The sequence below is a fragment of the Strix aluco genome, chromosome 8, assembly GCF_031877795.1.
Source record: "Strix aluco isolate bStrAlu1 chromosome 8, bStrAlu1.hap1, whole genome shotgun sequence".
Classification (NCBI taxonomy): domain Eukaryota; kingdom Metazoa; phylum Chordata; class Aves; order Strigiformes; family Strigidae; genus Strix; species Strix aluco.
Window position 1 is genome coordinate 2,814,240 of NC_133938.1, and position 11,957 is coordinate 2,826,196.

General features: G+C 46.9%; 1 protein-coding gene across 2 annotated transcripts in view; it reads right to left on the reverse strand.

The window, feature by feature from the left end:
* The window catches only part of CACHD1 (cache domain containing 1), a 111,501-nt gene extending 102,004 nt beyond the window's left edge, over positions 1 to 9,497 (reverse strand). For both annotated transcript variants that reach the window (XM_074831820.1, XM_074831821.1), the window contains exon 1: positions 9,234 to 9,497. In XM_074831820.1, coding sequence (XP_074687921.1) covers positions 9,234 to 9,458 — 225 coding nt within the window. In that variant the 5' untranslated portion in view covers positions 9,459 to 9,497. The remainder of the gene's footprint in view (positions 1 to 9,233) is intronic.
* Positions 9,498 to 11,957: the final 2,460 nt, after the last annotated feature.

The following is an 11,957-nucleotide window of genomic DNA, read 5'->3' on the forward strand; positions in this document are numbered from 1 at the left end:
ATAGCCTTTCATTGTTAAAATAGCTAAATGCATTATCCTCAAGTTAAAAATCCTTTTATCCTTCGTATGCTTTCCATACAACACAAAAATTCTGTCTCTAAAATGTTGGTTTGGCCTCTCTCAAATACGCCAGTCCACGAGGGCTTGTCCGTGCCGACCATTGTCAGCTGGAAGCTGAACCTGCCGATCACTCACCCGCTTCAGCCTCCACCGCTAACAAAATACTGAACTGCAATTTAGGATCCACTGAGTTGAAGTGGCCTTTCCTCCTCCATTTCACAATCCTTTCAACAGTGAGAGATCCTGCTTCTTTCTTTTCTTCCAAATGGCATTTACATCTCCAAAATCAAAAGTCAGAAATCCCGTATTACTTCTGTATCAGAAAAAAAAAGGGAAAATACCGCGCTAGTTCACTGACCATGAACAAAACAATAAAAATACCATGAAAATTACTTTCTTCTTTCTTCTACAATCTTCCATCAGCATTTGGCCATGTGTTGATTTGCAAAGGATAGGCTACCACTGAAAGAAAACACATCAGGCAAACTTAATTTTGCCCCCACAAAGCGCACACCTCTGGGGCCATACCAAGGCTGCTGTTGTAGCGGATTCCCAAAAAGCGCGCCTCACCTGAGGTCTGCCAACACATACAACACCTCAGCATCTACTTCACCCTGAAAAGCACCACACGACTGGTTTTTCTCTTCCTTGCTGTTTCACAGCAAAATAGTACTAGTGCGAGGCAAACACAACCGGTCTCTGGCGAAGAGTTGGGCTTTCTCCTGCTCCCAAAGCAGCAGCTGGGTTTGGGATGATGCCTCAGCGAGCTGAACCATCCCACACCATGGCATGATATGCAGCAGACCTGGAAAGGTCCCTGGCCAGGAACAGCTCTGCCATCACCACTGGCCACGCTGTCACCCGAACGCTACTGAACACCTCTCCCTGTGGCTATAGCACTATTCGACTGGTTTTCACACCCATCCACCATCATGCGGTAAGGGGGAAGGAGAAGAAACGATCACAAGCATGCAGGGATGACCCAGCTGATCTTCCTTGTGCTAACATGGCTTCTGGGAAAGAACTGGTGAAGATTGCTGCTTATTTGGTTAACACCAAGGTATTTTGCTAACTTGCCATTCATTTTAGTATCACATGCTACCCTCACACAGAAGGAAAGTCTACTATGATAAAATCTTATGCTCCTGACACACACAATTTGGAGTTCCTTTAATTTCCAACAAATAAAAGGCAAAGAGCCTTCCTGGCTCTCTGTGTGATCTTCCCAAGGGCTGGTGAGCCCTTTCCAGCCTTGGCTCAGAGCCTGGACTTGCTCCAGGCAAACAGGCTCCCACTATAGCTATTTTGGGGAGTCTGTCCCTTCTCCTCTCCACCCCATCACCACAAACACCTCCCCAGGTTTTGTTCGGTATTACTTCTGAGGTAGAAGTACAGCCCAAGAGGAAATATTTCTAATGCTTCCTTTGCTGAAAGCGAGAAGCAGGGACTGAACCAGAGACAGGGAGGTCGCGGGAGCACCTCAGCCCTTTGGTGTGGTATCATCATATCATCACCATCAAGCTGAACTTACCTTCACACGCAATCTGGTCTGAAATCCACAAAAAATGGCACGAAAATACTTTCATAACCCTACCAGGGTGAATGCACAGGAAATTCTGCTTAAGGAATTCCAGCTTCTAGAAACCTTTATGGCAACTTCCAGATGTGTCTATTTTAAAGCCTTTTTCCCTGGCCTCATTCCCACCTGTGACGATCATAAGTATAGCCAAAAATTCCTACTGCATTGCAGGAGTATGTGCAAAAAATGGCCAGAACCGGGCAGAAAGCACTGGCTAGACAGCTCCACAGAAATGCTGGAAGTAAAATTACAGCTTTTCTCAGAAAGGTGTTAGGGCTTTTCTGCTCTACTGGTAGAGTGGTCACAGCTTCAAATCACATAGTCAAAGTTGAGCAAAACCCTGCGCTCCAAGGGAAACAGCACTGGTGAAAAGCTGGTTTTATCAGCCGCGTCTGGCTGAGAAGCTGGTAAAGGGAGACATAATAGTTTGTTTTTACTAATGATTGGAATTGTGCAAATATACTTTTGCAAAATCACTTGGGAGACTCTATGGAAACCTTACAGGCAACTGATAAAAGTGACTCCATTAAAACTTTTCATGGGATTGGAAATGAGTGTTAGTGACTTGTGGCACCATGATTATTTCAAAAGTCAACTCAAGATTTTCTCTGCTAAATTAGTATCACACAGAAATCTGTACCAGGGAAGAACATACATATCACAAGATTCAGGCAATGACTTAGCATGCACTCTATTTTATATTAGAAAAGGCATGTCTTCACAACAGACCCTGGGTAAGTATCAGTGTTATTAAACTCTGTTTTCCATGGGAAAGCGAGCAGAAGGATATCCTTTCAGATTTCATTACCACTACATGTTACTGAACAACAATAAACTACAGGAAAACGATGACTGCAGAATGTAGTGCCTCCGTACTTTACACACTTTATTCTGCATTAAGCCTACTACTATACAAGAAGAGGTAGTACAGCTATTAGTCAAAACCTCAGCAGAAGTTTTGACATACAAAACAAAGGCTGATACATCAAGTAAGTTACTTAAATTTCATTTTTTAAGGTATATTATCCATGTACGGGAAAAAAGAAAAAAACCACAACAGTTAATATTTTCCTTTTCATACAAATAAATCATTCCTGGGACATTATCCAACCCTTACTGAAGTCCCCCACAAAGCCCCCATAAGCTCTGCTCCACGAAGCATTGCCATGACCAGGCTCCAGAGAGCAGGGCTCGCACTGAGGTAGCCCTATACCCCAGCCCTGGGCACTTCCATCTATGGGGTGCCCTGACAAAGGAAATGGAGAAATTTGGGGTTCTTCCTTACAGCTGGGCACTTCCACACATGGGGTACTGAATTGACAAGGCTCCAAGGCTCCAATCATTTCTTTACCAATTTTTCACCAATAATTGAAGAACAGAAAACAGTAATTGTTGAACAAAAAAAAAAAATCTGTTAATACTTAATATTTCCTTTAATCCACAGTCATAAAAGAATAACCAGCAAACACACACCAAAATCTTTTACTACTTCACATTTCCTTCCATTCTCAAACATATCTTGCCTTTCTGTCTGAGAGGAGGTGAAGCACTCCGTGTTATTTGACAATAAGCATTGGATTTTTTCTCATCAGTGCCTGGCCAAGCTACCAGCAGCAGAGCAGCTTCTCTGCTACGTTCAGATCGTCAGGCACTAACTGTTCCTCCTTCGCTGCATTAAGCCAAGAAAAAAGTGGGCTAACACACGCTGTATTTACTTCTGCGCCTTCTTACCATACGTGTTATCAGCCCTGCCACAGCTGAGAGATTCCCAATCACTTCACAGCGTACTTGGATCTCTTGCTGCTAATAACCCCTCCGGTCCCCGCCACGACTGGCAGGGTCCTTCGTCACAGCAGTGCAGGGGACAGCTAATTATCTACCAACCCACCTTGCTGCACCACACTCGGCAACTTTTATCTGCACAGGACAGCTGCATTCTCCCCGTTTGAAGTGAAATGTCAGTCTTCGCTAATGCAACAAGACTTACATCACTAACGATGTCCCGATACTTTGAAGACACAACTCAAAGCCTAATTAAAAATTCAGATTCGGTCTCCCACATGCAGCCATTTTCACTGCCCTTCCACCAGGACCTCTCTCTATCTTTTTGAAATGTTTCATGCTGGAAAAAAAAAAAAAGAATCTGTGTGGAACAGGATGAAAAACTGCTGCAGTCTTGGGCTTTCAGAGCGCCTTGAAAAAGGCTGCTGTAGCTGGATTCAAACCAAGGCATAATCATGTAAAACAGATGAGGTTTTACTCCACTGGTTTCTACTCTGTAATTATTACTAAAGTGAGCACTACTGCCAAATAATAATTAAAAACTATATATATAGTCAAACATTTATCAGCCTTCCTTACATTATTCTATTGTATTTCCACTTTATAAGCTGGAAACAACCTGAAAATAAAAAGAAAAAAAAAAAGCAAAGCAGTTTTCCGTGCTATCATTTAGTTGGGGGTCCACAGAAGTCCAAGTTTCAGACCCAGTGCTGGAAGACTTGTGGTGCTGTAAAGCTGCACAAGTAGCTCGCAGTCACCGACAGACTTATTTGTAAATACCCATAGAAAGAAGTGGGCAAATGTGTGAAACCCCTGATTTCAGAGATGGAGAACCACAGATCTGGCATTTCCACTGGTCTGCAGCGCAGCTCAAAATGGAATTTATCTCTTCTAAGTCATAAATCCACTGTCATCAGCCAGAAGACCATCCCATTAGAAAAAAAAAATATTGTATTCTGTCAGTGTTCATTTTCAAAGAGATTAAATAAATGGACAGTTTTGGTGACTGTAACTCTTTGCCATCACCCAGAAAGCTCAAAGGATGTGGATTTTTCAGAACAATGGTGTCAGGGCATCCTCCCCATATAAACCCCCTGACATCTCCGCATCTCCATGTCATTCTGGTCTGCACACAATCTGTTCTTCTTGAAAAACATATGGCCAGACAACTTATTAGTAAAATAAATAACAGGCTTGCCAATCAACCTGAAAAAGCTTGTACTATGCTGTTTGTTATTTTACACATCACTACATCACCTGAGCAAGTATTAATATCAAAAGAAAAAAAAAAAAACACACCAGGAAAAAAATGACCAGCAAACTGCTGTTTTCAGATTAAAAATGTATTTGTTTTTTCTTCCAACCACCAAGATCAGTAACAGACAATGAGAAAAGGCTGTGCTTCCTTCACAGAGTAAGTGTAAAGGATTAAGATAGCAGAGCTGCCTTCAAAAATACTCAAGGCCCTCTGGGCCTATAACTTTTCTTACTATCTGGCTAGAAACATCAACATGCATTTTGAAAGTTATAGAAGCACTTAACAACGCTTTTTATCTTCAAAGCATTGCTTAATCCTTTCAACTCTCACTGCAAGTATTATATCCCTGTTTTGGAGGTGGAGATGTTACCTTGCCCCACACTATCAAAAAATAGTCCTCACCTTGGATGCCCCGTGCAGATTTAGAGGGAGCAAGCTTGCCAAAACCAAACAAAACGCTCAGAAAAGTTCTGATCTATTCTATTCCTGCCTTCACCTCCCAAATAAAGAATTCCAGTTGTTTCAACCAACAACCTACTCTGTAATTTCAACCAGGTCTGAGAAGCCAGGGTCAGACAAGCCAGGTAACAGGGATGGTGAAACTCCAGCAGCAGACCAGGTCATGCCACAACCCCCAATTTCGTTATAGTATTAGTATAAAGGAGCACTTAGCTTTTAATTACTGCTGAGTGCCAGCTCTGTCCAGGAGAATATGTTAGAGGACTCTCACGCGAGCTGCTCGTTCACCAAGCTCCAGCACTCTGCAAATTATGACGTTGGGCTATTTAAGACGTAGTCTACTGAGTAATGACAAGTAATAGGGCTGCTCAGGCTGGCAAGCAGAGATGTGATTGCACGCTGTCTTCCAAGGATGCAGCCTGCTGCCAAAAACTGCTCCCTGTAACGACACGGCCGCTGTCAACATGCACTCCAGCTAACAAAAAAAGAAGATAATGGTTTCAGGTGAGTGTAGGTACAGTATCTGTGTCCTGCTGTGGGCACAGCATCCCCCCCAAACCAGCGGCTTTTCTTCCCGCTGCTGCCACAGTACAGCGGCCTCCATCCAACAGGAAGGAGAGGGAAGAGTAAGAGATCATGGTGTGGCTGTTTCTGGTTAATCAGGAAGAAGCACTAACGAACTTTGGGGAGAACCATGAACAGATCACCTCTATTGCTCAGGGAAAAAAGATGTGCCAGCACGCGCACGTACGCACCACCCCATCTCCTGATGCATAAAAGGAAATAGATGCACTATTAAGATACAGCATCATGAACTATGGTTTTGGTAGAACAGAACAACAATTAATCAGTGCAACACAGAAGTCAAGCAATTGAACTTCCCACATTTAACCACTCCTGGAGAATTAACACCCAGGACAGTAACACACAGACACCCAGGAACCCGCGCCTCCTTCTGCACTGCAGTGCCCAACACGTGTTCTCACTAAGCAAATACTTTGCAGGATATAAATGTGTATATTTTAATTTGGAACTTAAATAAGAAACTGTTAAACTGCTGTCCAATACATTCAGCGACTGATGCATCTCACGAGTTGTCACCTACATTACGTTATCCTCAGCTGCTCTATGCAGCACCATCCAAGGAATAAATTTATATACAAAAATCAGAGCGCTTACATGGGCGAGAAAACAAAGCGTTACTTAAAGGTAATAGTCAGATCCTGCACTCGTGCAAGTGTCTATAAATAGAAAGCAGCGGTGTGAGTGCCAAAAACAACCGTCAGACTGATGCTGGCATCACAAATCTCCCTCATCCTCATTCTTCCTGTAGCTTCAGCCTGTATCACAATGCAGTCGTACATGCACCTCACTCCTCTCAACAATGCAAAATAATGTAATTTGAATAAACACACTAAGTCGTTATTGCTGTTGGACTAATTACATGAAATACTGGTAGAAGAAGAATGTATCACAGGAAGTAGGTACTGTACGGAGGAGACGGATCTTGTTTATAGCACCGATGGCTGCTCCAGCAGACATCTGATTTATTTTCTCTCTCACAACTTCTGTATTCATTACGCAAGCATTTAAGGCTCAGAAATTTCGTGGTTCTCCTCTTACCTCTCCCACTTGCTCCTCTAGTGACCGCTCTGGAGGCTCCACCTCATCCTCCCTTCCTGCATTTATGGAGGCTCTGTCTACAATTTCCTCTTTTTCCAGACTCAAAACACACCCAAACCAACCTCTCACCCTCACTCTATTTAAGCATTTCCACCTGCTCCTTCACTCATTGGATGCTTCCTGCCCACCTCCAGCTCAGACCTACCCTTCCTCCAAAGCCCTCTCCCACAGTTACGTCCCGCTCCGGCGGCTGGTGACACCACCTCCTGCCTATCACCAGGATGTGCAGACGTGGGACCCACAACTGGCAAGGACCAAAGCATGAAGAGAGCGTGAAAGGAAGCATTAAATCCCGCCGCTTCCTCCCCTACAATTTATGAAACTAAAATAAAACCGCAGCTCCCAAATGGTTGGACATTAATCCTTCTTCTCGCTACCGCAACTTCCTCTCCCCAGGTCCTGATTTGGGGCCTGCCTCTGCGTCGCCCTCTAAACCCAGGACAACACCCCTGGATTTCTACCCAATTAAAGCCCAAAAGCACTCTCACTCTTCTTCCAAAAGCCCCCACTCCTCCTTTCTGCCTGGGCACGGCCCCGCCACAGCACCTGTTTGCATCACCCCGAGCATCCCTGCTGTGCCGGCAGCCCGCCGCTCGCCAACAACCCCGCACAAGCGGAGAAAAAGGGTGATTCTGTGCCAGCTACGCCCAGCCCCGCCTGAGCGGGCTTAGGAAATTTCTGCCCTAAAATCGAGTGAGAAGCACGGGCTTGCAGTGACACATGTCATAACATTTTTTGTTCTACTGGAGAAGGTCAGCAAAGAAGCTTCGAAAATCAGGGGAGGTTTGTTCCCACTGGTTTTTAATCTTAAACAGCTGTAATAATGTTACAGGGGAGAGCAAAGGACAGGCTGCACATTAGCTTGATGGGAGTTAAGACAGCCAAAATATTAAGCATATAAAAATAGAGCTCAGTATGAAAAGGGTTTAGCTACCAGTTTCACCGCATTAAATTACTTTGGGGCCTTAAATATCCAATAGCAAACGCAGTTTTAATGTTATTTGCATGCAGACTGGTCCCCAGTTCATATCGTCAGTGCAATTCTTGGAAAGAAAACCCGGCTCATCCTACAGTTAGCTGGTGTATCACAGGAAGGTAACCACGTATATTTTCACGAGTTGCCTTTTTAACAACAGTATGTGTTGAAATGATCGCATTAGTTTGTTTTTTTTTTTTTTTAAACACCAGAAATAGATTTAGCAGCACAATTCCACTGACTTAATTTGCATTAACCAGGGACTCCACCATTTCCAGGATTATGCTCGTAGCTTTTGAGGGGAAATACATACATACATGTGTATGTACAGCACAGGGGGGAAAAAAAAAAAAAAAAAAAGCGGCTTCCTTGAATTCAGTACATCAATAATCTACCTTGTTAAGTGAAGTCATTTAAATCCACGTCTTCTTAGCATCAGGGACAAGAGACAGCTCAGTGTTTTCCCGGACAAAACGCAGCCCTAGGAGGGCGGCCAACACAATGATGTTTCAGAGGTGAGAGAATGAGGCCAGTTTAGAGAAGATAAAAGGCCATTTGGGTAGAGACCCCTGCTGATCCCATGAAAGTGTCTCCTTTTCAATTTGGGAGCCTTTTAAAACTGCATTTGCTACTGACCATACCTTCCCCTGAAAGCCGCTTGGGATCCGATTTCACTTTTTTTCTCCCCCCCCGAGGGAGGGTCCGTGGCCGATAGCTGGAACGCAGGTACCAGCACACCCCACCAGTCCGACCAGTCCCTACACGGATCACCCCGCTAAACCGCCGCCTCGAAGGCTGAGATGCCACCACCTCCTCCACCACCACCACCACCACCTTCACCCAGACCCCCCACACGAATTACAGCACCTGAATAAACTCGCCCAAACGCACGCTCGGCCCGGGAAGAATTGCTTTTTTCCCCCCGATCCGAGCGTTTTTCTCCTGGCAGCCGCCCGCCAGCTGGCAGCGGGATGCTCGGGCGGGGAGGTGGGGGGGGGCAGGTCAGCACCCGGCCGCCAGCCCCACAGCCGCCCCGACGGGGCCGGGCTCGGACCCCTCTGCGAAAACCGGGTTTAGGCGGGGAGGGGGGAGGGAATTTAACACAATAGAAACGAGCAGAAATTATAAATAAAACGGAGTTTCTCCGTGCCGCCGTCCCCCCCTCGCTCTCAGCAGAGCCCGCGCCGGGGCCGGGGCTGAGGGGAGCGGGGCCGGGGCTGAGGGGAGCGGGGCCGGGGCTGAGGGGAGCGGGGCCGCGCAAAGGCGGAGGGAAAGTTTGCAAAGAAGAAAAGACCCCCCCGGGGCGTGAGGGAAGAAAGGAAGGAATGGAGAAAGAAAGGGCAAAACAGGAATCGGGAAGAGCGTGTGGAGGAGGGAAGGAGGGAGGGGAAGAGGGAGGGAAAACCAGGCGAGGCGCGCGGCGGGCCGGGCCGTACCTGCATGGTGACGACCCCCAGCTCCTCGGTCGCCAGTTTCCTCATCTGGGTGGCCAGGACCTGCGCCTCGTCCAGGATGGAGAACTCCGCCTCGGCGTTGCCCAGCCCGCAGAGCAGCGCCAGGCAGAGGAGGCCGAGCGGTCCCCGGCCCCGCGGCGGGCGGCGGCCCCGGGCGGTGGTGGAGGCGGCGGCGGCGGCCTCCAGCCTCCCGCCGCCCCGCGCCATGCTGCCGCGGCGGGAGAGCCGCGGGCACCGCCTCCGGCCAACGGCCCTCCGCCACCCCCCCCGCACCGACCCGGTCCCGGCGCCCCCGGGGGCCCGGTTAGGGCTGCGGGGCGGCCGCCATGCAGGGGGGGGGGACGGGGCGGGGGGGGGACGGCGGCGGCAGCGGCTGGGCGGGAGGGCGGCCGCTGCGCCCCGCGCCCGGCTCCGGGGACACTGCGCGCCGCGGCCCCGGCGCTGACTGAGAGCGGCGGCGGCGGCGGCGGGAGAGACGCAAAGTGCGGAGCGGAGGCGGAGCGGGAGCGGCGGAGCCGGGATCGGAGTCGCCGCGGGGGGAGGGAGGCGACGGGGGCGGCCGCGCTGCGGGCGGGGGCGGCGGCGGGACAGGACGGGACGGGACGGGACGGACCCCCCCCCCGCCCTCCCGCTCCCGCCCCGCCCCGCCCCGCCCTGCCGAGCCGGTCCCGGGAACCGCGAGTGTGACTTTAACCGGCCGTCGGCGCAGTCCTGAGCAGTCAGCACGCTTTCTTCCTTTTTTTTTTTTTTAAAAAAAAGCTTTTTTTTTAAGCTTTTTTAAAAGCTTTTTTAAAAAAACCTTTCTTAAACTTTTTTTAAACTTTTAAAAACTTTTTAAACTTTTTTTAAACTCTTTTAAAACTCTTTTTAATCTTTTCTTTGACTTTTAACATGGTCTAAGGTGCCTACGTGTCACCAAATAAAGAAATGAAAGCATTAAAACTTTTTTAAACTTTCTTTTAAACTTTAAAAAAACTTTTTAAAAAACTTTTTCAAAACTTTTTGAAAACTATTTAAAAACTTTTTAATTGTTTTATTAAAACTTTTTAAAAACTTTTTAAAAACTTCTAAAAGACTTTTTAAAAAACTTTTTTTAAACCTTTTTTTACCCTTTTTATTTTTTTTTTAATCTTCTTTTCTTTTAAATCAGAGCACAATGTGCCTGCCTCCTCTCTCACAACCCTGAGCGCAGCACCGGCCAGCACCAGCCGGTGTCAAGCGATGAGGCTTGAGAAAACGTTTATTGTGCCACAGGGCTGGAAAATAAATAAATGAAAGGAAGGCACATCAAGCCTAACCCACTCGATGGCACACAAATGACAGCTTGACCTCCCGGGAAGAGCGGCACAGAAATATAACAAGCCGAGACCCCTGGAGAAAGATCCCCTGCGGGTGACAAAGCCACATTGGGGCGAAGCAGAGGAACCCCCGTCCGTACCCTCGGCTCATAAGCCCCTCGGCCCTGGCAGCGCCGGGCGAGCGAGCACACGCCAGCCCCTGCACCCGGCGACACGCAGCAGCTTCCTCAATCCCCCATCTTCCTCACACCTTCCACCTTCCCTCCTCACCATGCGCCTCGTTAGGGACACACCAGAAGTGTCCCTGGTGTGCACAGTGGGAAAATATGTACAGGGGAATGAAATTTGCCAAATGAAAGCAGCAGTCCTTTTATTCTGCACCTGGCAGCGGTTCCTGCCCAGCCCAAGAAGTCAAATAGTAGGCATGTATGAAATACGTACCCTCTAGATTTACTCTTATTAATTAACACTTTCTGTCAAAACCCTGCAAATGTGTATAATTTTTAAATAAATCTGACCTGTGGTGACTAGATGGCTTCAATATCCACTTCACTAGTTAATTTTTTTAAGGGTCCCACCAGAGTCCTTCATGTCCCGTAGCAGTAGGTTCCACAAGTGAACAATTCATCTGAGAATTAATTCAACAATATTATTTTCTACAATCATACACTATGTTCTTGAAATGTGCTTTCCATCTGCTTTAACAGTTGATTTTTTTGACTTCTCCCAGGCGCTGGGTGCCAGCAGCGATTCCCCATCCTGCTTTGTTGCGAGGGGGAGCTGGGTCAGACCCAAAACCCTTCTCTTGGGGGAGAGGGCTGCGGCCCGGCAGCACCTGCTGGCATCTCTCAGGGTCAGGTTTTACCTGTAAGGGACGTCAGCAAAACTCTCTTTCATTTGGTTTTAATAAATGAAATTTAATTCTTAATATGCAAAAGCTGTATCAGTTTATCCTTGGCTTTTGTTCGTTTAGGTGATTTATGGGTCTAGCGTAATATATTTATTTCAGTTTTCCTGAGGAGGACTTCTGGTTTAGCAAAAGCAACCTAAACCAAAACGACGCCTCTCAAAGCTGCCATCATCAGTATCTTGTCTTTCTGTTGCTGAAGCAGCATTTGCTACCTGAAAGACAAGGAATTTTCTTTCCATCATGCTGAAGCTTTTGGGCTTCTGTTGGAATATTTTCCCTGGGCCCAAGAGAGAGAGAAGCAAAACTGAGCCAAATTCGCTCTTAGCACTAGTCATTTTCATATTACATTTTATGGGTTTTTTATTAGATTCACTAGTGTAGGACGCAAAGGTTTTAAATTATAGTGAAAAGCTGAGTGGTTTTCAAATATCTTGGCTAAACTACCTGTTTTTTTTATTTTATTTCTGACCTTAGCTGCATGTTTGAAAAGAAAACTCC